At 47.3% G+C, this 26,192-nt stretch overlaps 1 protein-coding gene across 3 annotated transcripts in view; it reads right to left on the bottom strand.

The window, feature by feature from the left end:
* Window positions 1–23,902, bottom strand: part of PIGU (phosphatidylinositol glycan anchor biosynthesis class U) — a 113,119-nt gene extending 89,217 nt beyond the window's left edge. For 2 of the 3 annotated variants that reach the window (XM_002710794.5, XM_070051934.1), the window contains exons 1-2: window positions 23,689–23,902; window positions 13,359–13,423 (exon numbers count right to left, since the gene is read on the bottom strand). In XM_002710794.5, coding sequence (XP_002710840.1) covers window positions 13,359–13,423; window positions 23,689–23,818 — 195 coding nt within the window. In that variant the 5' untranslated portion in view covers window positions 23,819–23,902. Of the gene's footprint in view, window positions 1–13,358; window positions 13,424–23,149; window positions 23,258–23,688 lie in introns of those variants that run through there. The other variant, XM_070051935.1, reaches the window with a different exon arrangement.
* Window positions 23,903–26,192: the final 2,290 nt, after the last annotated feature.

Below are 26,192 nucleotides of genomic sequence, written 5' to 3'. Positions count from 1 at the left end.
TGGAAGCCTTTTGAGTCCACAAACGCCACTGGTATTCATATAGGGCCATATGCAAAGTGGAAGTTCTCTCCTTCCTTCAGAGAAAAATACATCCTTCTTTGATAGCCCCTTCTTTCTACTGGGGTCTCACTCACAGAGATCCTTCATGTAGGTTATTTTTTTCCACAATGTCTTGGCTTTCCATGCGTGAAATGCTCACCTGGGCTTTTCTGCCAGATCCGAATGCCTTAAGGGCTGATTCTGAGGTCAGAGTGCTATTTAGGGCATTTGTCCTACTATGAGTCTGCTGTTCCACTTATTCTTATTAGGAAGAAGTAGCAATATGACATTTATATTTCAAAGAGTTTTGATGTGGATAGTTTAAAAGTGCTCTGAATACAGGCAGGCATTTGGCACAGTTGGTAAACTGCCACTTCAGATGCCTGCATCTCATACTGGAATGCCTGTGTTAGAGTACCAACTCTGATTCAAATTCCAGCTTGTAAAAATTAAAAGAATGAGAAAGGCAGTAAGGGGGACTGGCGCTGTGGCGTAGTGGATAAAGCCACCCCCTGCAGTGCCAGCACCCCCCCATATGGGCACCGGTTTGAGTCCTGGCTGCTCCTCTTCTGACCCAACTTTTTACTATGGCCTGGGAAAGCAGTAAAAGATGGCCCAAGTCCTTGGGCCCCTGTACCCATGTGGGAGACCTGGAAGAAGCTCCAGGCTCCTGGCTTCAGATAGGCCCAGCTCAAGCCATTGCAGCCATTTGGGGAGTGAACCAGCAGATGGAAGACCTCTCTCTCTGCCTCTGCCTCTCTAACTCTGCCCTTCAAATAAATAAATCTTTTATTTATTTATTTATTTTATTTTATTTTTGACAGGTAGAGTGGACAGTGAGAGAGAGAGAGACGGAGAGAAAGGTCTTCCTTTTGCCGTTGGTTCACCCTCCAATGGCTGCCGCGGCTGGCACGCTGCAGCTGGCGCACCACGCTGATCTGAAGCCAGGAGCCAGGTGCTTTTCCTGGTCTCCCATGGGGTGCAGGGCCCAAGTACTTGGGTCATCCTCCACTGCACTCCCGGGCCATAGCAGAGAGCTGGCCTGGAAGAGGGGCAACCGGGACAGAATCCGGTGCCCCGACTGGGACTAGAACCCAGTGTGCCAGCACCGCAAGGCAGAGGATTAGCCTACTGAGCCATGGCGCCGGCCTCAAAAAAGTAAATCTTTAAAAAATTTTTTTAAAAAATGAAAGGAAGGAGGAGGGAGGCTGGTAACATAGGCAGGATGGAGAGTAGGGTGAGAAGCATCACTATGCTCCTCAATCTGTATATATGAAATACATGAAATTTGTTCACCCTATATAAGTCAAAAAAATTTGTAAAAAAAAAAAAAAAAAAGTTCCAGTGTCCTGTTAATGCACACCCTTTGAGGCAGCAGATGATAGCTTAATTACTTGGCCCCTGCCACCCACTTGGAGATCCTGGCTTCAGCATGACCCATTCATGGCTATTACAAGCATTTAAGGAGTGAACCGTGGATGAAAGCTCTCTCCATCTCTTATATAAACAAAAATAAATAATTTACAAAAATAAATAAGATGGCCCTAAATAGCTCTCAGAAATACCATAACAAATATTCCCAAAAAGCCTATTAGGAAATAGGCCGGTTTCCATAATAAACTTATAAGTATGCAGTAGTATTTTATAGAGAAGCATATGCTGAATATAATTGTCTTTATGTGGGCCAGTGCTATGGCGTAGCATGTAAAGTCGCCACCTGCAGTGCCAGCATCCTATATGGGTGCTGGTTTGAGTTCCAGCTGCTCCACTTCCGATCCAGCTCTCTGCTATGGCTTGGGAAAGCAGTAGAAGATGGCCCAAGTCCTTGGGCCCCTGCACCCGTGTGGGAGACCAGGAAGAAACTACCAGCTACTGGCTTCAGATGGGCACAGCTCTGGCCATTGTGGCCAACTGAGAAGTGAACAAGTGGATGGAAGACCTCTCTCTGCCTCTCCTCTCTCTGTGTAATTCTTTCAAGAAGATATATAAATCTTAGAATAATAATAATAGTCTTTATACTATATCTCTTTGAGTGACCCTTCCCAGTTGAGTAGGGGACGAACGCACTCATAATTTTACTATCAGTACTGGGTATAACACAGAAAATAAAAACATCTTTTTCGAAAGCAGTCAAAATCTAATCTGTGGTTAATAAATTCACTTTGTATCTTATGCAGAATTTTCCTCTCTACTTTCACATATTCTGACCTTGCCCTAGGAACTGGATAATAAAATCTGAAGAAGGTTAAGAAAGAAATGATGCAAAGTCATGATAAACTTTCTCACTGTGGTGCAGTGAGTTAAGCTGCCACTTGCAACACTGACATCCTATATCAGAGCTAAGTCCTGGCTGCTCTGTTTCCAATCCAGCTTCCTGCTAATGCCCCAGGAAGGCATTAGTCCAAGTACTTGGGGCCCTGCCACCTTTGTGGAAGACCCAGATGAAATTCCTGGCTGGTGTCTTGGCCTGGTCTAGACCTAGATACTGCAGCCATTTGGAGAGTGCACCAGTGTATGGAAGATCTCTCTCTGTCACTCTGCATTTCAATTAAAAACTAATTTTTTTTAAAAAAGTGTTTTCATTTGGCATGACATATTGTGTTTCTTTATATTTTATTACTTAGAGAAACTATATTAAAACATAACTTCATTGTTGATATTCTAGTGCCAAGTCACCATCATCCTGCTTACACTACTCCAACAGCACCTTTATAATTTTCTCTGTCTCAACTCTTGCCCTATGGTCAACTTCTCTCGGTATTTGCAGCAGTATTTATTAAACATAAACTATAAATATTACCACATGTCTCCTAGTGTTTCTTTTTAAACCTTTTTAAAAATAAAAAAAGACTTTCTATTTGAGAGGCAGAGTCACAGAGAGAGGGAGAGACGGAGAGATAAGTCTTCCATCTGCTAATTCACTCCACAAATGGCTGCATTGGCCGGAGCTGGGCCAACCTGAAGCCAGAAGCTTCTTCCAGGTCTCTAACAGAAGTACAGGGGCCCAAGCACCTCAGTCATCCTACACTGCTTTCCCAAGCCACCAGCAGGGAGCTGGACCAAAAGTAGAGCAGCTGGGACTGGAACCAGTGCCCCATGGGATGCCAATGCTGCAGGCAGAAGCCTAACCCTCTACACCACAGCACAGGCCCCTGTCTCCTGGTTTAAAAGTCTCCAGTGTCAAGGCTGGCACTGTGGCATAATAAGCTAAGCCTCATCAGTGAAAGATGGCCCAAGTGCTTGGGCACCTGTACCTACCCAGGAAACCCAGAAGAAGCTCCTGGATCCTGGCTTCAGATTGGCCCAGCTTCAGCCCTGGTGGCCATTTGGGGAGTGAACCAGCAGACGGAAGATCTTTCTCGCTGTCTCTCCTTCTCTCTGCAACTCTGCCTCTCAAATAAATAAAATCTTAAAAAAAAAATTATCCCCAGTGCCACGGCTCAATAGGCTTATCCTCCGCCTTGCAGCGCCAGCACACCAGGTTCTAGTCCCTGTCAGGGCACCGCATTCTGTCCCAGGTGCCCCTCTTCCAGGCCAGCTCTCTGCTGTGGCCTGGGAAGGCAGTGGAGGATGGCCCAAGTGCTTGGGCCCTGCACCCCATGGGAGACCAGGAGAAGCACCTGGCTCCCGGCTTCTGATCAGCACGGTGCGCCGGCACTCTCGGCCATTGGAGGGTGAACCAACAGTAAAGGAAGATCTTTCTCTCTCTGTCTCTCTCTCTCTCTCACTGTCCACTCTGCCTGTCAAAAAAAAAAAAAAAAAATCTAGTGTCTTTCCATCATACTAACTATGTTTATATAAAGTCCTATATAATCTGGTTTCTAACTTCTCAATTCATCTCTATTTTTTGTTTATTTTCATTTTATTTGAAAGGCAGAAAGAGAGACAGAGACATGTTCCATTCACTGATTCACTCCCCAAATGCTAACAGCCAGGGCTGGGCCAGGCCAAAGTCTAGAATTCAATCAAGGTCTCCCATGTATGTGACAGAAACCCAGGTATTCAAGTCAACCTGGCTGCCTCCGAGGGTGCACATTAGTAGGAAGCTGGGTCAGAAGTAGAGTAGCTGGAACTCAAACAATGCACTCCAATATGGTATGTGAGTATCCCAAGTAGCAAATTAACCACTGTGGCAAATGCTCAACCAAATTCACCTCTAATATTGTTTTCTTTGCTAATTCTACCTTCGCCACACTGGCAATCTTGCTGTAACTCCCAAATACCAAACTCATTCCCAAATCAGGGCCCTCTTATGGCTTGTATGCTTCATTTAGATCTCTTAACCAAATTTCATTTTCTCAGAGCATATTCCCTGAACGTAATACTGTATCTAAAAAGCTATACACACACAACTATTATCTTGTTAACCCAGCTTTAGTTTTCTCAATTTACTTATCAGTAACTGAAATCACATTTTTAGATTTATTTATTTGAGAGGCAGAGTTACAGACAGAGAGGGAAAGAGAGAAAGAAAGATCTTCCATCTAATGGCCCACTCCCCAAATGGCCACAACAGCCAGAGCCAGGCAGATCCAAAGCCAGGAACCACGAGCCTCTCCTGGGTCTACATGTGGGCACAGGGGCTCATGCAGTTAGGCTATCCTCAACTGTCCTCCCAGGTCATAGCACAGAGTTGGATCAGAACAGGAGCAGCCAGGATTACAACCAGCGCCCATATGGGATGCTGGTGGCTTAGGTGGAGGCTTACCCTGTTAAGTCTAGTACTTTTTATTAGTTCAATTGTGGTCAGAGAATTTACCTTGTAAGACTCGAGTCTTTTTAACCTTATTGAATCTTGTTTTATGGGCCAGAATAATGGTCTATCTTGAAAACATTCTGTGGACATTTGAAAAAGAGTATGTGTTTTGCTCTTATTCAAAGAAATAAAGGGGCCAGCATTGTGGTGCAGTGCCCTGACTTGCAACACCAGCATTCCATATGAGCACCACTTCGAATCTCATTTGTTCCACTTCCAACCCGGCACATTGCTAATGTGCCTGGGAAAGCAGCAAAGACAGCCTGAGTGCTTGGGCCCCCGCCCCCTATACAGGAGACCCAGATGGAGTTCCAGGCTTCCTAGCATCAGCCTGATCCAGCACTGGTCACTGCAGCCATTTGGGGAATGAACTAGCAGATGAAGAATATCTTTCTCTCTCCCTCTCTTCCCCCATTATAACTTTGCCTTTCAAATAAGTAAATCTTAAAAAAAAAAAAAAAAGTCAAGTTGGTTGATAAAGTTGTTCAAGTCTTGGAAAATCTTGGTGATTTTCTGTCAACTTATTCTATCAGTCATTAAAACAGCAATATTGAAATCTCTAATCATGATTGCAAATTTAACTATTTCATTATAGTTCTATCAATCTGGACTTCACATTGTTGAAGCTCTATTATTAGGTATATAAATATTATTTTACTATGATGTCCTCTTGACGAACTAACGAACATCTTGGGGTAGGAGTTGTGATACAGCAGGTTAAGTCGCTGCTTGGGATACCTGCATCCCATTTGGGAGTGCCAGTTTGAGTTCTGGCTACTCCACTTCCTATCCAGCTCCCTGCTAATGCACCAGGGAAGAAGTAGACAATGGCTCAAATAATTGATTCTGTACCACCCAGATGGGAGACCACAGTGGAATTTCTGGCTTCAGCCTGACCCAGTCTTGGCTGTTGCAGGCATCTGGGGAGTGAACCAGCAAATGGAAGATCTCTCTCTGTGTCTCTCCTTCTATATCACTCTACCTTACAATAAATAAATCTTTTAAAAGTTTATTTTATTTATTTGAAAGTGTTACAGAGAGTGGTAGAGAGAGATGGAGAGAGGGTCTTCCATCCACTGGTTCACTCCCCAAATGGCCACACTGAACCAAAGCAAGGCCAGGACCTTCTTCTGGGTCTCCACATGGGTGCAGGGGCCCAAGCACTTGGCTATCCTCGGCTGCTTTCCCTGGTGCATCAGAAGGGAGCTGGATCAGAAATTGTGGGGAGCAAACCGGACTAGACTGTTACTGGAATTAAGACTTATTCTATGCATCTGCTCTCCCACAATATGGCGCTGGGAGAGAAGTAAACAGCTTCCGCACAGCTGCCTCCAGTTCAACCAATTAACTGTAGGACTTGCTCCTGATTGGAGAGCAGCGTACTCGGCGTGTGGGCAGCCGAGTTGGGATTGGCAGAGAAGGACTATAAAGGAGGAGAGAGACGGCATGCACCAGGAACATCTATGGGGAACATCTAAGGGAACCCGTGCAGCCCCCGAAAGAGCCGGCCGGCGGTCTGCCGCTCCCCTGCGGAAGTGGGGAATGCGGCCAGGGGGAACTGCCCTTCCACGGAGGTGGAAGGGATAGTAGCCAACCCGGGAAGAACCAGCAGCAAACCCGGGGAGGGCCGAGCAGACGAAAGAACAGCGCAGGGTCCTGTGTTGCTCCTCCACGAAGAGGGGGAGCGACATAATGGTGCCGTGACTCGGATAGGAAACCTAGGACGGATATGAAACTTAGGAGGGAAGAAACGGGAAGAAGCAGGAAAATACTGGAGAGAGAGACTAGCAAAGAGCCTAGGTGCCGGAAGAAGCTATTGAAAGCCTAGGCATAGACTCGGATATGGATTGTGGGAAAGAAGTTAGGATTTGAAAGCGAAAGTGAAAGCTTTCGTAGACTCGGATGCGGACTATGGCGGGGAAGCTAGGAGACTGAAAGCGAAAGTGAAACCTAGAGGAGGCTTGGACTCGGATACGGACTGTGGGAAAGAAGTTAGGATTTAAAGTGAAAGCAAGAAGAAACTTAGACTCAGATACGGACTGCAGGTTGAAAGTGAAAGTGAAACCTATAAGAAACTTAGACTTGGATACGGACTGTGGGGAGAGGCCAGGAGAAATGAGGGAGGAATATTGTTGGAAGAAAACTTAGGGAAACACACCGGGTAGAGAAAAATGTTAGGGAGGATGAAGCCGCGAGTGCAGGCCAAGCCATCTTGGAATTCTTCAAGTCACCCTGGGGAGCAAGAGGCGAAGATCTGGAACCAGAGGCAGAGACGTGGGCCGCCAGAATTCGCCAGGTTAGTCCGGGGAACTTGGACTGAATGCCGGTGGTGGCGGAAACATTCGCGGAAGCCGCCGCGTGCAGAGAGAGCACGGGGCGTTGGCGCGAGGCCGTGGTGCGGGCGCGAAGTGCGTGGAGACCGCGGAGCGTGCGCGCAGAGCCGGGAACCCGCCGGCGGGGCGAGGCGCCGGGAAGCCGCGCAAAGCCGGGAAGCTGCGCAGATGAGAGAGGCGCGGGCTGAAGCGGCTCAGCCGGGAAGCCGCCGAAAAGCAGCCTCGGGGCGGGCGCAGCCGGGAAGCCGCGGGGATAAGAATGAGAGCGGGAAGCCGCAGGGATAAGAGAAACAGAAGTTTAGAAGTAAAGTGAGAAAAATAGGAATGCTGGAAGATAGAAGTAAAATGGGAGAAATAGGAATGCCCGGAGATAGAGAAATAGAGAAATAAAAAGGCCTCCCTACAACACTGCAATGTGAGAGCTTGGATTCGGTCTGCCTAATCAAGTGAGGCGATGAGCACCTGCGGGCAGCTAGCAGCTTATGCGCCGCAGGTCACCGAAGACAGGCACGAATTAACATCAGTAAGGCTTCCCCACAATACAACAATATTAAGCTTGGATTCGGTCTGCCTGATTTAAGGCGGTAAGCGCCAGCAAAGCTCGACCAGAGTATGAGCTGCAGGTCACCGAAGATAGGCACGAACCAACACTAATAAGTCTCCCCCACAATAAGGCAATGAGAAGGCTTGGATTCGGTTTGCCTGATAGGTTTTGTAAGTCCCCTGCAGGCAGAGCAGAGCATGCGCTGCAGGGCACCGAACACAGGCATGCATCAGCGCCTAAAAACCTCCTCACAATGGCGAAGAGAGGACCCGGATTCGGTTTTCCTGATTGATAGGACTTGTAAGAGCCTGTGGCAACTCTAGCAAGTAGAGTAGAGTGTGTGCCGCGGGACACCGAAGACAGGCGCGTATCAACGCCAAAAATAAAAAGAAAGGGGGATCTGTGGGGAGCAAACCGGACTAGACTGTTACTGGAATTAAGACTTATTCTATGCATCTGCTCTCCCACAATATGGCGCTGGGAGAGAAGTAAACAGCTTCCGCACAGCTGCCTCCAGTTCAACCAATTAACTGTAGGACTTGCTCCTGATTGGAGAGCAGCGTACTCGGCGTGTGGGCAGCCGAGTTGGGATTGGCAGAGAAGGACTATAAAGGAGGAGAGAGACGGCATGCACCAGGAACATCTATGGGGAACATCTAAGGGAACCCGTGCAGCCCCCGAAAGAGCCGGCCGGCGGTCTGCCGCTCCCCTGCGGAAGTGGGGAATGCGGCCAGGGGGAACTGCCCTTCCACGGAGGTGGAAGGGATAGTAGCCAACCCGGGAAGAACCAGCAGCAAACCCGGGGAGGGCCGAGCAGACGAAAGAACAGCGCAGGGTCCTGTGTTGCTCCTCCACGAAGAGGGGGAGCGACAAGAAATGGAGCAGCCGGGAGTCAAACTAGTGCCTATATGGGATGCCGATGCCATGGGCCAGGGCTTTTAACCTGATGTGCTACAGCGCCAGCCCCATAAATAAACAAATCTTAAAACACATGAACTTCAGGGCCGCTTCCTGTCTGGGTGCTGGTTCGAGTCTCAGTTGCTCAACTTCCTATCCAGCTCCCTGCTAATGGCCTGGGAAAGTAGCAGAAGACAGCCTAAGTCCTTGGGCCTCTGCATCCATGTGGGAGACCCAGAAAAAGCTCCTGGCTCCTAGCTTCAGATTGGCCCAGCTCCGCCCATTTCAGCCATTTGAAGAGTGAACCAGCATATGGAAGATCTGTCTGTCCTTTCTCTCTCTCTAACTCTTTCAAATAAATAAACAAATCTTTTTAAAAAATTAAATTCTTTAACCCTGATAACATTTTTGGCTTTGAAATTTGTTTCTTTACTTACTTATTGTCTGTCTCAGAAATATAAACATAAGGCAAGAGATTGTATCTTGTTTTGTACCTCTAGTACCTAGCAAAGTAACTGGCATTTGGTCTACTTAACAAATGGAATGCAAATACAGATTAAAAGATAAGCATTAGGAATCAGGGATGCTAGTACCTGTTTTGAGGAGAGTATATCATGAGTAAAACAAATACAGAGGCAATTTCAAGAGTATGATAAAAGCCATGAAAATAAAAAGCCTAGACTTTTTGCAAGATACAGGAGGGAATCTAACCTAGTCTAAGGTGATGAGGATGGCTTTTTAGAGAAGGTAAATCCTGAGCTAATATCTGAATAATAAAGTCAACAATAGAGGGAAGAAGGGCCAGCACTGTGGCACAGTGAGTTAAAGCCACAGTCTGCAGTGCCAGCATCCCATATGGGCGCCAGCTCAAGCTCCAGCTGCTCAACTTGCAATCCAGCTCACTGCTAACTTGCCTAAGAAAGCAGCAGAGGATGGCCAAGGTCTTTGGGCCTCTGCACCCAGGCAGGAGACCAGAAAGAAGCTCCTGGTTTTGGCCTGGCACCAGCCACTGTGGCAATTTAGGGAGTGAGTTAGCAGATGAAGATCTCTCTCTGTCTCTCCCTCTCTTTAACTCTGCCTTTTAAATAAATAAGTAAATGTTAAAAAAAAAAAGAAGAAGAAGAAGAAGAAGAAGAAGAAGGGAGAGTGGCCCTCCATAAAGAGGACATAGCGTGAGCAGACATCAGGGTAATAGAGAATATAGTATTAGCATAATGAGAGGAAGTCAGAACTCTCAGGGAGTTCTCACTACGTCTAGAAAACACAGTACCCTGTGGTTAGTGGACTGCTCTTTGACATGCCTACATACATCTGTTCCCTATAATTGAAATATGTGCTTACTAAGAGTCTCTTAAATTGTTCCTGTTTCTGCCAATAGTTCTTTTTGTCGTGGTTTGATTAGATTGTTTTTGACAGAGTTATAGACAGTGACAGAGAGAAAGAGAGAAAGGTCTTCCTTCCATTGGTTCACTCCCCTAATGGCCGCTATGGCCGGCGCTGCGCCAATTCAAAGCCAGGAGCAACCAGGACTAGTACCCGGTGCCCCAACCGGGACTAGAACCCGGGGTGCTGGCACCTCAGGCGGAGGATTAGCCAAGTGAGCCATGGCACCGGCCTTGATTAGATCTTAATATAAAGAAAACAAAATACGAATGCAAAAGACAGCTGCTATTTCTATGAGGCCCAAGTTGAATGCTTTTGAAGGACTAGATAGAAAAGAAAAAAAATTGTTCTCCAAGTATTATAAGGCAGATAAGTAGATAATTATAAAAATTAGAATGTAGGTGGCTGGTGTTGTGGTGCAGTGGGTTAAGCTGCCGCCTGTAATGCCCCCACCTGGTTCAAGCCAGCTGCTCTGCTTCCATTCCAGCTCCCTGCTAATGGGCCTGGGCAAGTAACAGTGGATGATGCCCACATGGGAGACCCAGATGGAGTTCAAGGCTCTTGACTTCTGGCCTGGCCTAACATTGGCCACTGCAGCCACTTAGGAAGTGAACCAGGGGATGGAAGGTCCCTGACTCTATCTCCCTCTCTCTCTGTAACTCTGTTTTTCAAATAAACAATCTTTTTTTAAAAATTAGGCAATAAGGAGCTGGCACTGTGGTGCAGTGGGTTGAAGCCCCAGCCTGCAGTGCCAGCATCCCATATGGGCACCAGTTTGAGTCCCGGCTGCTCCACTTCCCATCCAGCTCTCTGTTGTGGCCTGGAAAAACAATAGGAGGATGGCCCAATGCTTGGGTCCCTGCACCAACGTGGGAGACCCAGAAGAAGCTCCTGGCTTCTGGCTTTGGATCAGCTCAGTTCTGGTTGTTGCGACCATTTGGGGAGTGAACGAGTGGATGGAAGACCCCTCTCTCTCTGACTCTACCTCTCTCTGTAACTCTTTCAAATAAAATAAAATAAATCTTTAAAAAATAAATTAGGAGGTAAACTGTCAAATAAGAAGACTTCTACTGTAAAATGATACGGTCAATAAAAATAGAAAGAGAAAAGGAAAGAAATGTGGTTGGTATATTGAGGAGGACCTGCAGGGCTTTTTTTTTTTTTTTGACAGAGTTATAGATAGTGAAAGAGAGAAAGAGAGAGAGAGAGAGAAAGGTTTTCTTTCCTTTGGTTCACTCCCCAAATGGCTGCTACAGCCGGCACTGCATCGATCCGAAGCCAGGAGCCAGGTACTTCTTCCTGGTCTCCTATGCAGGTGCAGGGGCCATCCTCCACTGCTCTCCCGGGCCACAGCAGAGAGCTGGCCTGGAAGAGGAGCAATCAGGACTAGAACCCAGGGCCCATATGGAATGCCGGCGCCGCAGAGGATTAACCAAGTGAGCCACGGCGCCGGCCCCTGCAGGGCTTTCTTTTTAGATCAGTGCAGCTCCGCCTGTTGCAGCCATCTGGGGAGTGAACCAGCGCAACGGAAGGCCTCTCTCTCTGTCTCTACCTCTCTTTGTAACTCTTTCAAATAAAAATAAAATAAATCTTAAAAAAAAAAAAAAAAAAGACTATGGTGAGGGGCCAGTATTGTGACATGGCAGGTTAAGCCACTGCCTGCAATACCAGCATCCCAATGAGCGCAAGTTTAAGTCCCAGCTGCTCCACTTCCAATCCAGCTCCCTGCTAATGCACCTGGGAAAGCAGCAGAGGATGGCCCAAGTATTTGGGCCCCTGCGGGAGATCTGGAAGAAGCTCCTGGCTGCTGACTTCATCCTGGCCCAGCCCTAACTGTTGCAGCCATTTGGGGAGTGAACTAGTAGACAGATCTTTCTCTTGCTGTATCTCTGTCTCTCCTGTAACTCTGCCTCTCAAATAAAAAAATCTTAAAAATATAATAAAGGTGGGACCGGCGCTGTGGCGCAGTGGGTTAACGCCCAGGTCTGAAGCGCTGGCATCCCATATGGGCGCCAGTTCTAGTCCCAACTGCTCCTCTTCTGATCCAGCTCTCTGCTATGGCCTGGGAAAGCAGTAGAGGATGGCCCAAGTCCTTGGGCCCCTGCACCCGTGTGGAAGATCTGGAAGAAGCTCCTGGCTCCTGGCTTCAGATCGGTGCAGCTCCAGCCATTGCGGCCAAATGGGGAGTGAACCATTGGATGGAAGACCTCTCTCTCTGCCTCTCTTCTCTCTGTGTAACTCTCTGACTTTCGAATAAATAAATAAAATCTTTAAAAAAATAGAGATGATAATGAACTAATTAAGAGTTTTTTTTGTTTTGTTAGTTTTGGTTTTCTTTTTATTATTTTTTGTATTTTTTTTTTTATTTGACGGATAGAGTTAGACAGTGAGAGAGAGAGAGAGAGAGAGAGGTCTTCCTTCCATTGGTTCACTCCCCTAATGGCCGCTGCGCCGATCCAAAGCCAGGAGCCAGGTGCTTCCTCCCAGTCTCCCACGCAGGTGCAGGGGCCCAAGCACCTGGGCTATCCTCCACTGTCTTCCAGGGCCACAGCAGAGAGCTAGACTGGAAGAGGAGCAACCGGGACTAGAACCCGGCGCCCATTAATCCTCTGCCGGCGCCGCAGGCAGAGGATTAACCAAGTAAGCCACGGCGCCAGCCCCCTATTATTATTAAGAACTAATTTTATGGGGCCAGCATTGTGGTGTAGGCTAAGCCCCCACCTGCAGCGCCAGAATCCCAAATGGGTGCCAGATCACATCTTGGCTGCTCCTCGTCCAATTCACCTCTCTGCTTATGGCCTGGGAAGGCAGTGGAAGATGTCAAAAGTCCTTGGGCCTCTGCACCCATGTGGGAGACCTGGAAGAAGCTCCTGGCTTCGGATCAGCTCAGCTCCAGCCATTAACATCTGCTGGGCGAGTCAACCAGTGGATGGAAGACCTTTCTCTCTCTCTCTCCCTCTCCCTCTCCCTCTACCTCTCAAATGAATAAATAAAATCGTTTTAAAAAAAGAATTAATTTTATAGATTAAGTAAATTTTCATAGATTTCTATGGAACCAACACCGCTGTCACATTTTCCATGGGAAACCATGTTCCAAAGAACTGATTACAGCCAACAAACACATAATCTATTTATGGATTGGGAATTATTTACAACTTGCCATTAAAAATGGTAACTTCTACAGAGGCCTCATCTGTTCCCCACCCCCAACTACAATCTTAATCTGGATCATTTCCACTGCAATTGTGAAACCTCTTACATGCAGCACATCTAAAAAAGGACTGTTTCTAAATATAGTTTTCAAAAGTGGATATTTTTAAATGTTTGTACAAAACAGCAGTTAGGCTTTGGTATCTGAGCCTGTAAACTACTCTTAATATCTGGAAAACAGAAAAAGAACACTTACTTCATGAAAGACTGCTCCAGAATACGGAGACACTCCCAAGTCCAACAGTGCAAGGCCTTCAACCACTGAAAAGTAAAATATTTAAAATCACTCAGACTTCAAAGACACGAATAGATGGTCATAAACTGAACTATGAGACACTCCCAGGACCAAGCAGCAGCCCAGAATTTAACAGATCCCTTTTACCGCATCCCCAGCAAGCGGCTCTGAGTCTCGCCTGGAGCGTTTCCGAAGACGAGGAACTCTTCCATGCAGAGCATCCCTTTACCCTGAAGGACAGTGGTCACGGTGAGAACCACATGGATATAGCTACACTATCCCCTTCTAACTTCCACCCACTCAAAAGTGATTGATTATGTATATTCAGCTCCCACTGCAAAAAATAATAACACAAAGTGGAAGCTGGCAAGAAATGTTAGCCATAGAATGTGGAAATGGGCAGTCAGTCTCATATGCTGTCTGTTTTAATGACATTTGGATAACTTTTCTACAGGGAAATATGCACTTTATTTTGTTTTTAAAGATTATTTATTTGGAAGTCAGAGTTACACAAAGAGAGGAGAGGCAGAGAGAGAGAGAGGTCTTCCCCAATGGTTCACTCCCCAATTGGCCACAACGGCCAGAGATGCGCTGATCCGAAGCCAGGAGCCAGGTGCTTCCTCCGGGTCTCCCATGCAGGTGCAGGGGCCCAAGGACTTGGGCCATCCCACACTGCTCTCCCAGGCCATAGCAGAGAGCTGGATCGGAAGTGGAGCAGCTGGGTCTCCACATGAGATGCCGGTGCTTCAGGCCAGGATGTCACCCGCTGCGCCACAGCGCCGGCCCCAGGGAAATATGCACTTTAAATAAATTTCTGTATTACCATATATTTCAAGTTTGTTTATTGTGCAAATACTGAGCCCTGAGAATGATTTTTTAAAGATTCATTTATTAATTTACTTATTTGAAAGGCAGAATGACAGACTAGAGAGATAGCTTCCCTTCCACTTTGCATATGGCCCTGTCTAAATACTGAGGGAGTTTGTGGACTCAAAAGGCAGCTGATGTCAACAGCCTCGAGTGATCACTGACGTCATAAATAAGAGTGCTAATTGTTAAATCAACAACAGGAATCACTGCGCACTTACTCCCCAAGAAGGTTCTCTGTCCTTAATGAGTTGTACTATGAGAATTAACTGTAAAACTTGCTTTCAAACAGAACTTTATACTTTGTGTCTGTGTGACTGTGTGTGTGTGTGCAAACTGTTGAAATCTTTACTTAGTATAGAGTTGGTCTTCTATACATAAAGTTAATCAAAAACAAATGTTAATGAAGAATGGGATGGGAAAGGGAGTAGGAGGTGGGACAAGAGTGGGGTGGGAAGGCGGGTATGGGGGAAGAACCACTATATTCCTAAAGCTGTACCTGTGAAATTTATATTCATTAAATAAAAGCTTTCTTTTTTTTTTTTTTTCTTTTTTTGACAGGCAGAGTGGACAGTGAGAGAGAGAGACAGAGAGAAAGGTCTTCCTTTGCCGTTGGTTCACCCTCTAATGGCCGCCACGGCTGGCGCGCTGCGGCCGGCGCACTGCGCTGATCCGATGGCAGGAGCCAGGAGCCAGGAGCCAGGTGCTTTTCCTGGTCTCCCATGGGGTGCAGGGCCCAAGCACCTGGGCCATCCTCCACTGCACTCCCTGGCCACAGCAGAGGGCTGGCCTGGAAGAGGGGCAACCGGGACAGAATCCGGCGCCCTGACCGGGACTAGAACCCGGTGTGCCGGCGCCGCTAGGCGGAGGATTAGCCTAGTGAGCCGCGGTGCCGGCCTAAATAAAAGCTTTCTTAAAAAAAAAAAAAAAAAAAGAAGAGGTATCTTCCTTCCAGTGGTTCACTTCTCAATTGCCTGCAACAGCTAGAGATGGGCCAGGCAGAGGTAAGAGCCAGGAACTCCATCCAAGTGTCCCATGTGGGTGTCAGGGGCCCAAATACCTGAGCCACCATCTGTTGCTTCCAAGGCACATCAGCAGGAAACTGGATCAGAACAGAGGCAGCACTTAATTCCAAGTACTCTGACAGGAGATGTGGGCATCCCAAGAGGTGGCTTAATCATCTGCACCACAATGCTCTCCCAGTATGCACTTGTTAAGTGCTTGCCTATTGACTCAGAAATGATAATTCCCAGTGTATTATCCCAACAAAATAACTGGACAACTGCCCAGAGAGGCAGGTTCATTATAGTGATCACAATACTGAAAAAAGTAAAAAGAAACCCAATGTTCATTCATGGAGATTAAGCAGATTGATATAATGTATATATCTATATACAACACTTTGAAGTTAAAAATACTGAGGGCCAGCACTGCTACAGTGGGTAAAGCCACCACCTGCAGTGGGCTCCGGTTTCAAATCCCAGCTGCTCCACTTAAAATCCAGCTCTTTGCTACAGCCTGGAAAAGCAATTCAAGATGGTCCGAATGCTTGGACCCCTGCACCTGCATGGGAGATCTGGAAGAAGCTCCTGGCTTCCGATCAGTGCAGCTCTGGCCATTGCAGCAATTTGGGGAGTGAACCAGCAGATGGAAGGCTTCTCCGACTCTGCCTCTCTGTAATTCTTCCTTTCAAATAAATGAATAAACATATAAATCTTTTAAAAAAAAAAGTTAAAAATACTATTATGAATAACTGAATATATTAATAAACAAATGGAAGGGAAAGGAGAACAGTTTTTTTTATAGACATTTTGTATAGAATTTTAATTTAGTCTGTTATAACTGTGATTTGAATTTATCCATGCAGTTTTGGCCATGATTATATGTGTGGCTTTAATCAATGAACTTTTATTATTTATTTATTTATTTATTTATTTGACAGAGTTACAGACAGTGAGAGAGAGACAGAGAGAAAGGTCTTCCCTCCATTGGTTCACTCCCCTAATGGCCGCCACAGCGCTGATTCGAAGCCAGGAGCCAGGTGCTTCCTCCTGGTCTCCCATGCGGGTGCAGGGGCCCAAGCACTTGGGCCATCCTACACTGCCCTCCCGGGCCACAGCAGAGAGCTGGCCTGGAAGAGGAGCAACCGGGACTAGAACCCAGCGCCCATGTGGGATGCCAGCACCACAGGGGGAGGATTAACCAAGTGAACCATGGCGCCGGCCCCCAATTTCCGTGTTTTTAAAAACTATTATAAAAGGCCGGTGCCGCGGCTCACTAGGCTAATCCTCCGCCTTGCGGCACCGGCACACCGGGTTCTAGTCCTGGTCGGGGCACCGGATTCTGTCCCGGTTGCCCCTCTTCCAGGCCAGCTCTCTGCTGTGGCCAGGGAGTGCAGTGGAGGATGGCCCAAGTCCTTGGGCCCTGCACCCCATGGGAGACCAGGAGAAGCACCTGGCTCCTGCCATCGGATCAGTGCGGTGCGCCGGCTGCAGCATGCCGGCCGCGGCGGCCATTGGAGGGTGAACCAACGGCAAAGGAAGACCTTTCTCTCTGTCTCTCTCTCTCACTGTCCACTCTGCCTTTCAAAAAAAAAAAAAAAAACTATTATAAAATAATTCATGCTCATTGCTGAAGATTAAAAAAATGAAGAAAAGATCAAATAAACTGAGCATCTTCTGCAACCTTATCACTCAGAGATGGTTAATTTTTTTTTTTTTAAGATTTATTTATTTTAGGAGCCTGCAGTGCTGGCATTCCACATGGGCACCGGTTCAAGTCCTGGCTTCAGGTCAGCGCAGCGTGCTGGCCATGGTGGCCATTAGGGGAGTGAACCAAAGGAAGGAAGATCTTTCTCTCTGTCTCTCTCTCTCTAACTCTATCTGCCAAAAAAAAAAAAAAAAAAAAAAAAAAAAAAGATTTAGAAGGAAAAAAAAAACACGGAAATTGGTGCTGGTGCTGTGGTATAGTAGGTAAAGCCACCACCTGAAGTGCCAGCATCCCATATAGGTGCTGGTTCAAGCCTTGGCTGCTCTATTTCCAATCCAGCTCTCTGCTATGGCCTGGGAAAGCAGTGGAAGATGGCCTAAGTCCTTGGGCCCCTGCACCCGCGTGGGAGACCCAGAAGAAGCTCCAGGCTCCTGGCTTCAGATCAGCCCAGCTCTAGCTATTGCGGCCATCTGGGAAGTGAACCAGTGGATGAAGAACTCTCTCTCTGCTTCTGTCTCTTTGTAACTCTGCCTTTCAAATAAATATTTTTAATTACAAGGAAATTATTTTTTAAAGTAGGTGACAGGCATAATAAAAAAAATAAAATGGAGTTACAAAAATCTATAAAATGAACATATGTGCATACAAATGCATAAAATGTCTGGAAGGACACAGAGGAAACTGATTACAATGGCTGCCTCTAGCACACAGAACTGAGCAGCTCTAAGAAAGGGGTAGAAAGGTGCCTCTTAATCATGTAACCTTTGCCCTTACCATTTCTGAAATGTGATTAAACCTTTTAATCTATTCAGAAATAAATAAGTGAAAAACAAAATCAAAATTATAATGCCTATTCAAAAACCCTGTATTTGTAATGAAGGGACCATAAATATGACTTAAACATTCTATTCTCGCTCTAAAGAAGGAAACTTCATCAGTTTAACAGTTTGTGGCGACCACAGAGAAACAAAGCCAGCCGCTCAAAACAATTCTAAGCGGTCCCTACATCAGGACTAGAAAGAAACTTCGCTCAAGGAGCAACAACAGGAGAAGCGGCTGTGCGACAGGCTAGTACACCCGTCACTGTCAGCTTTCCTGGAGACTCGAGGAGAGGATGTGTCAGGTGCTTGACAAGGCATCTCTAAGCCAACGGCATCCTACCACAGAGCACTACAAGCCACGCTACAGGCAACCAGCGTGAGGCTGTTCAGGAACATCCGCCAAAAGCCTAGTTTCATCCAGAGGGAGATGTTTTGATACGTAGCTGAAGGACAGACTGCACAACTTGCAAGAAATTGTCTAAGTTGTAAGTTCAGCTGTGCTTTTGTTGATATGATACAGCAATGAGCTGGTTAACCTATTCTCTGCTGAGGGCCTAAAACATTGTTCTGCTATCTGGATGATTAAAAACCGCACTGTATTCACAGATAACTGATGTAGGAGAAAGGTCAATCTCATGTAAAAACATTAGGAAAAAATTATTACTGGGGCCAGGACTCTGGTGCAGGAGGCTTAAAGTCACTGTTTGTAATGCCAGCATCCCATGTGGGAGCATCAGTCTGAGTCCCAGCTGCTCTGCTTCCAATCCAGTTTCCTGCCAACGAGCCTAGGAAAGCAGCAAATGATGGCCAACTACTTGGCTCCCTGCCACCCACATGGGAGACCTGAATAGAATTCCTGGATCCTGGCTTTAGCCTGGCCCAGCCCTGGCTGTCTGCAGGCATCTGGAAAGTGAACCAGCAGATGTGAACTTTCCGCTGCCTCTCAAATTAAAAAAATTAAAAAAAAAAAAAAAGAATAATCAGGGCCACCAAATTCTATCTAGCAATGTTCCCAGGGCCAGTGCTGTGGCATAGTAAACTAAGCCTCAGCCAGTGGCACCAACATTCCATATGGGTGCCAGTTCAAGTCCCAGCTACTCCTCTTCCCATCCAGCTCTCTGCTACCACCTGGGAAAGCAGTAGAAGACGGCCCAAGTGCTTGGGCCCCTGTTGCAGTGTGGGAGACCCAGAAGAAGCTCCTGGTTCCTGGTGTCAGCCTGGCCCAGCCCTGCTGTTGCGGCCATCTGGGAAGTGAACCAGTAGATGGAAGACCTTTCTGTCTCTCCTTCTCTCTGGCTATAATACTACTTCTCGGCCGGCGCCGCAGCTCACTAGGCTAATCCTCTGCCTTGCGGTGCCAGCACACTGGGTTCTAGTCCCTGTCGGGGCACCTGCACCTGCGTGGATTCTGTCCCGGTTGCCCCACTTCCAGGCCAGCTCTCTGCTGTGGCCCGGGAAGGCAGTGGAGGATGGCCCAAGTGCTTGGGCCCTGCACCCCATGGGAGACCAGGATAAGTACCTGGCTCCTGCCATCGGATCAGCACGGTGCGCCGGCCGCAGCAGCCACTGGAGGGTGAACCAACGGCAAAGGAAGACCTTTCTCTCTGTCTCTCTCTCTCTCACTGTCCACTCTGTCAAAAAAAATAAAAATAAAAATAAAATAAAATCTTTTAAAAAATGTTTCCATAATACATTGCTGAAAACATTGTAAAATCAGTTTGACAAAAAGCTAATTTGGAGGGGAAAAAAAAACTTAAAAATAAGCCCAAAGAATCTATAATTATTTTTTAATTATATTGAAGACCTCTCTGTCTCTCCCTCTTTTCATAACTCTATCAAATAAATAATTTTTTTTAATTGGGGCCCAAAAAAAAAATTGGGCCAGCACTGTGGCGCAGCAGGTTAAAGCCCCAGCCTGCAGTGCCAGCATCCCATTTGGGTGCCAGTTCAAATCCTGGCTGCTCCACTTCCAATCCAGCTCTTTGCTATGGCCTGGGAAAGCAGTGGAAGATGGCCCAAGTCCTGGGGACCCTGCACCTGCGTGGGAGACGTGGAAGAAGCTCCTGGCTTCGGATCAGCTCAGCTCTGGCCATTGCAGTCATCTGGATGATGGAACACCTCTCTCTGTAACTCTTCCAAATAAATAAAATAAATCTTAACAAAAAAAAATCCTTCTGATCCTGACTCTCAGTTATATTAGAAGCGGGTTTCTGGGGCCAGTGCTGTGGCATATCAGGTAAAGCCGCCACCTGAGGTGCCAGCATCCCACATAGGTGCCCATTCAAGTCCCGGCTGCTCTACTTCCAATCCAGCTCTCTGCTATGGCCTGGGAAGGCGGCAGAAGATGGCCCAAGTCTTTGGGCCCCTGTACCCGCATGGGAGACCTGGAGGAGACTCCTGGCTCCTGGCTCCAGGATCCGGATCAGGCTGGCTCCAGCCGTTGTGGCCAATTGGGAGTGAACCAGTGGATGGAAGATTGCTCTCTGTCTCTTCCTCTCTCTGTAACTGTGCCTCTCAAATAAACTAATTAAATTAAATTAAATTAAATTAAATTGAATTAAGTGGGTTCTGGATAGCTGCAGTTCCACCCTGAATCAATTCCAAACCCTTAAGTCAAAGACTTAGGAAAGACCAAAATACAGCACAAAGGTCCCAATATTATTACTGACAAATTTCTAACCACAACAGTATATAGTGAACTCTGGTGGAATAGCCACACCTAAAGATTGTAAACTCTTCACATAAAACGTTATTAGCAGGGCCAGCACTGTGGCGCAGCAGGTTAATCCTCTTCCTGCGGCGCTGGCATCCCATATGGGTGCCAGTTCTAGTCCTGGCTGCTCCACTTCCAATCCAGCTCTCTGCTGTGGCCTGGGAAAGCAGCAGAAGATGGCCCAAGTCCTTGAGCCCCTGCACCCACGTGGGAGACCTGGAAGAAGCTCCTGGATCCTGGCTTCGGATTGACACAGCTCTGGCCATTGTGGCCATTTGGGGAGTGAACCAACGGAAGGAAGACCTTTCTCTCTGTCTCTCCTTCTCACTGTCTGTAACTCTATTTCTCAAATAAATAAATAAAATCTTTAAAAAAAAAAATTAGCAATGTGATCTTGGGCAAGTGACTAGTCTTTCTGTGCCTTAATTTTTTCATCTATAAAATGGAGTGAATAACAATATTTACATCACAGGGCAATTACAGACAGTAAATTAATTTATTATCATACCCGAAATGCTTAGAACAGTGCCTGGAATGTAGAAAACATTGTGTCAGTGTTAATTCTTATTATTTTTATTGGACTGAGAAGCCCATTCTTGTATTTCACCAAGCAGGAAATTCATCTATGTTTTAGTTCAGCTTTCAAATAAACTGATAGGTCTGTAGACAAGAGTGACACAGAAAAGATCTCTTTCCTCTATAAACGGGTATCTGTTGTTTCTGAAACCCAGCATCAGTTTTACCCTCTTCTGGTAACTGCACCCTAGCTTTTCCTATGGGATATCCTTTTCTTCCCCATTTCAGGTGCAGCTGCGTCCTCTCCAGAGACTGACCATGGTAAGTGGCAAAAAAAAAAAAAAAAAAAAATCGATATTTGACCTAATCAATCAAACTTCTGTCGTGCTCTTTGAAGAACAATCATCTTAAGAACACACTGAACCTAAAACCTTCAGATATTTGAACACGATAATCATCCCCTCCAACTATTATTCTCATTTTTTAAAAATCAGTCCCTGTTACAGCCAATCAAAATCTATTTGGATCCAGAGCTGTTCACTCAAAGAACTGGTCACCAAAAATCCAAAATGTTGTGTGAAATAAGAAGCGTTCCTACTTCAGTACTTTCTGAATGCTTACCTTTTATGTTCTTGAGGCTTTCTCCCCACTTTGGGGGTTTTATAAAATTACCTTTTAAAAATGTTTTTAAAGTATATGCTGAAGTCAAGTGGTACTTACAGATACAGTACCCTCTCCCCAAAAGTCAACTCCAAGCTCTTAGCACCTGACACAGGAATTACTACCATCTCTATTACCATTCACTAACTGGGGAACCTGGGCAAATAACACTCTCTAGATCCCAGTTTCATCATCTGTAAAATGGAGAAAATAACACTAGCTACCACAAAGAATTACTGTGAGGGCGGAATGAGAAAAGGTACATAGCAGGCCTACCACAGTACCTGATAGACAGTATTTTTGGATACCCTAACTATAACTATTCATAAAACACTCCTTCACTATGCCATTCCCCATTTCAAAATGTCTATGGGAGGCCGGCGCCACAGCTCACTAGGCTAATCCTCCGCCTTGCGGCACCAGCACACCGGGTTCTAGTCCCAGTCGGGGCGCCGGATGCTGTCCCGGTTGCCCCTCTTCCAGGCCAGCTCTCTGCTGTGGCCAGGGAGTGCAGTGGAGGATGGCCCAAGTCCTTGGGCCCTGCACCCCATGGGAGACCAGGAGAAGTACCTGGCTCCTGCCATCGGATCAGCGCGGTGCGCCGGCTGCAGCATGCCGGCCACGCCGGCCATTGGAGGGTGAACCAATGGCAAAGGAAGACCTTTCTCTCTCTCTCTTTCACTGTCCACTCTGCCTGTCGAAAAAAAAAAAAAATGGGAGAGCATCAGAAACCATAGCAGTTCAAGGTGGGCATTTCGCCTTGCAGTTATGACCCACATGGGAGTGCCTGGGTTTGGCAGCCACTCTGGCTCCTGACTCCAGCTCCCCAATGCAGAGCCTGGGAGGAAGCATACTGGCTCAAATAACTGGATCCCTACTACCCACATGGGGGACTTTGATTGCCTAACCGGCTATCATGGGCATTTGGATAATGAATCACTGATGGGTGTGAGCTCACTCTTGCTCTCTCTCCCCCTCTGCCTCTTAAATAAAATTTAAAATTCTAGCATTTAAAGGCCAAGAATAAAGAGGGGACTTCTGAGGTGCTGCTAACGCTCTTCTTAATACCTGGCTACATGGGTATACAGTTCATAGAAATTCAGTTGAGCCATATACTTATTATATGTCCAGTGTATATATATTGCACGTTAGTAACAAGTTTGTTTTAGTTATCAAACTCTAGCCCCAACCTAATCCCCTTCTAGTTACTCCCCTGCTTTGGGCATTCATATCCTGGACCATTTCTTGATTCTGTTTACTTTCTGCTACCTGGAACTCCCCTATTTCTCTAACGCCCCTTTCCAAGTCCCATGTCCTTCCAGGATCAGCTGAGATCTCATATCCCCAGGAAACTGGAAAAGGAGGGGCAGTTTATTCAGCGTCAGAAAACCAAAGGTGGTACTGGTGCACACAGGAAGTACACTTTCCATAAGCTAGTCTTACTATACGATTGCTGCCCCACTAACCTGTGGCTCCTTCAACCCAAGCTCTGTGTCTCACTCTAGGCGCTAGGGTAAAACAATGTCTACTGAAGAACTTCATGAAACAAGAAGGAACAGTAAGAAAACTGCGCTGCAAGTCCCAGCCCGAGGGGGGTCCACGCACACTCGCGGACACGCTCCTCGCCTGGACACGGCTGCCTCCTCGTCCTCGCCCCGCTCACACACCAGCCCCTACCCCGTGGGTCACCGTTGGCGACTGTGGTTCGCAAATTCCACAAGAACCCCATCCTTATCCCAACCCTTCCCGCGGACCACGCTCCTCCGCTAAGCACGCCGAGGGGGACACGCCCCCTCAAGGTGCTCGGGCGCCCCGGGCCCAAACCTGAAGACACCAGCCCCACACCTGCTCCCCTCCACAGCCCCGCCCTCAGGTCCCCGAGAACGCCAAGCGCCGTCCGTTCCACGAGAACCACGCGCTAGCGGCCACTGCTGCTGCCGCCCATTCAGAGAGGCCGGGGCAGCTGGGGCCGGGCCAGACCGCCGACTCTAGCCCGTGGCCTCACCTCTCTTCCAAGAGCTCAGAGGGGACACCACCTCCACCCGCTCGGAAATGAACTCGGCCAGACTAGAGCGGAATAAGGCCGCCCGCACGGTCACGGCCACCACCAGAACCAGGGCCAAGGGAGCCGCCATGATATCTGGGGCGGGCGCGCAGGCGGCGGGGGAAAAGCGAGGCGGAAGAGCCTTGCGCCCTGCGCGCCACCCGCGGTAGTTCCGCGGTCGGGCGCGCGCCGCAGCTACCGCGGGAGCTGCCGGTTTGAGGACTACCACTCCCAGGAAGCCTTGCGGCGGGGAGGGCGGGACGACGGGAAGCGGGTCGTCTCAAAATTGTTGTAGAGTTGGGCGCCACCGCCTCTGGGCACAGGTGAAGGGTAAAATCGTTCAGGTGCTAAGCGCTGCTGAAAGTAGAAGCTAAGAAAGTTAGGATTGTGAGAGCAATCTTTTAGAGATGTTAGTTTCGCTATTGTGTGTATGTTTTAATGTTTACCCTTTGTGGTTTTAAAAAATGTATTTTAGTAATTCTTCAACTTTATTGAATGCGAACTACTAGTCACTGTATTGCGTTCCGAGGATATATTTTGGAGTTTACTCAGATTTATTAGCTTAATGACCTTCAACAAATTGCTCAACCTTTCTGCACCTCAGGTTCCTCGTCTGAAAAAAAAAGTGCTGATTGTATACTCACTAGAGATGATTGAGGAATGGATAAGAATTTTGCCACTTTAAACACGGCCAGTATTAAAAATTAAGTTATATATGTTTACAATTAAATAGTTTGTTAGAAACAAAGGAATAAGTGCTCAAAATTCAGCGTTCTAATTATTTTACTGCACTCTATTTTTACTCATTTGAAAGGCAGAGCAACACAGAAGGAGAGAGAGACAGATAAAGGAAAGAACTTCCATCTGCTGGTTCACTCCTCAAATGCCCACAACAGCCAGCACCCGGCGCCAAAAACCCTGGGCTAGGCTGCAGGCACCCCGAGCGCATTTAACCTGCTGTGCCACGATGCCCATCCCCTCCAGTACTTCCGTCTGTGCTCTGCAGCTTATTTACCACGGCTGTGTCACGGTGGCGACTACTGTGAAGCATACAATGACACGCCACTGTCCTGCTCTTCCCAACGCAGTGTGCAGTGATCTCCGCTTGGTAACTTGAAATCCCTCCCCGTGGGAGTGTTCCCACCAGGGAAATCGGCAAACACTACACATCACAAGTCTGCAGTTTGGAGAGTCCATTGATAAGCATTAAGCAGCACGCTACTTCATTAGTTAATGGGTGAGAGGTGCGTCTGATAAGTGCTTAAATATTAACAGTAATAGTACTAAATAAATATTCAAGGTGATTGAGATCTGTGAAGAAAACGAAGCAGAGTGCATTATTGGAAATAACTGCTGGTGACACGGCAGGAGTAACCTGTTGGGTGATTAGGGAAGGCTCTGGGAAGAGGTGACGTCTGAACTGAAATCTAAAGATGAAGAAACTAGCAGGTAAACGTGTGCATCCCACAGGGCCGGGGTTCAGTTCCCGGGTCCAGTTCCTGACTGCAGCTTCCTGCCTGCCACTGTAGAGCCCGACAGGCAGTGGTGATGCCCAAGTAGTTGAGTACCTGCCCCACAGGTGAGAGACCTGGGTGGAGTTCCTGGCTTGCAGATAAGAGCTCTATCTGTCTCTGCCTCTCAAATAAGCTTTTAAAAAGAAAAAACTAATCCGAGCTTTCAAGCAGAGGGAACAGACCGAGTTGGTTAACAACAAAGCGTATTTGATTTGAGGATTAAAAAGGAAGCGAGTATGGCCCAGGTGGAGAGGATGAAGTTGTGGATAGAGAGCCAGAAAGAGGGCAATAGAGAACGTTATTCAAGGTGCAATCCATGTGCGCGTGTGAAACCAAGAGGTAATGTTGTCAGGTGTATATTTTTAAAAGATCTCTATATCTCCATGCCCCATATTGGGTGATGGAGAATATTGCATTGTGAAATTGCACTCTCTGCTTTTACGGAATTTGGACAGTATTTGAGATGTGATAATCTTAAGAATGCATGAGTGTAGGCTGGCGGCGCGGCTCACTAGGCTAATCCTCCGCATGTGGCGTTGGCACCCCGGGTTCTAGTCCTGGTTGGGGCGCCAGATTCTGTCCTGGTCACTCCTCTTCCAGTCCAGTTCTCTGCTGTGGCCCGGGAAAGCAGTGGAGGATGGCCCAAGTGCTTGGGCCCTGCACCCGCATGGGAGACCAAGAGGAAGTACCTGGCTCCTGGCTTTGGATCGGCGCAGTGCGCAGGCCGTAGTGGCCATTTAGGGGGTGAACCAACGGAAGGAAGACCTTTCTCTCTGTCTCTCTCTCTCTCTCTCTCTCACTGTCTAACTCTGCCTGTCCAAAAAAAATAAATAAAAATGTATGAATGGGGCCGGCGCTGTGGCGTAGCAGGTAAAGCCGCCGCCTGCAATGCCGGGATCCCATTTGGGTGCCGGTTTGAGTCTGGCTGCTCCACTTCTGATCCAGCTCTCT

This window comes from Oryctolagus cuniculus, chromosome 11 (genome assembly GCF_964237555.1).
Source record: "Oryctolagus cuniculus chromosome 11, mOryCun1.1, whole genome shotgun sequence".
In the NCBI taxonomy this organism is placed as follows: domain Eukaryota; kingdom Metazoa; phylum Chordata; class Mammalia; order Lagomorpha; family Leporidae; genus Oryctolagus; species Oryctolagus cuniculus.
Note: the sequence above shows the minus strand (reverse complement) of the source record. Positions and strands in the feature narration are given on the sequence as shown.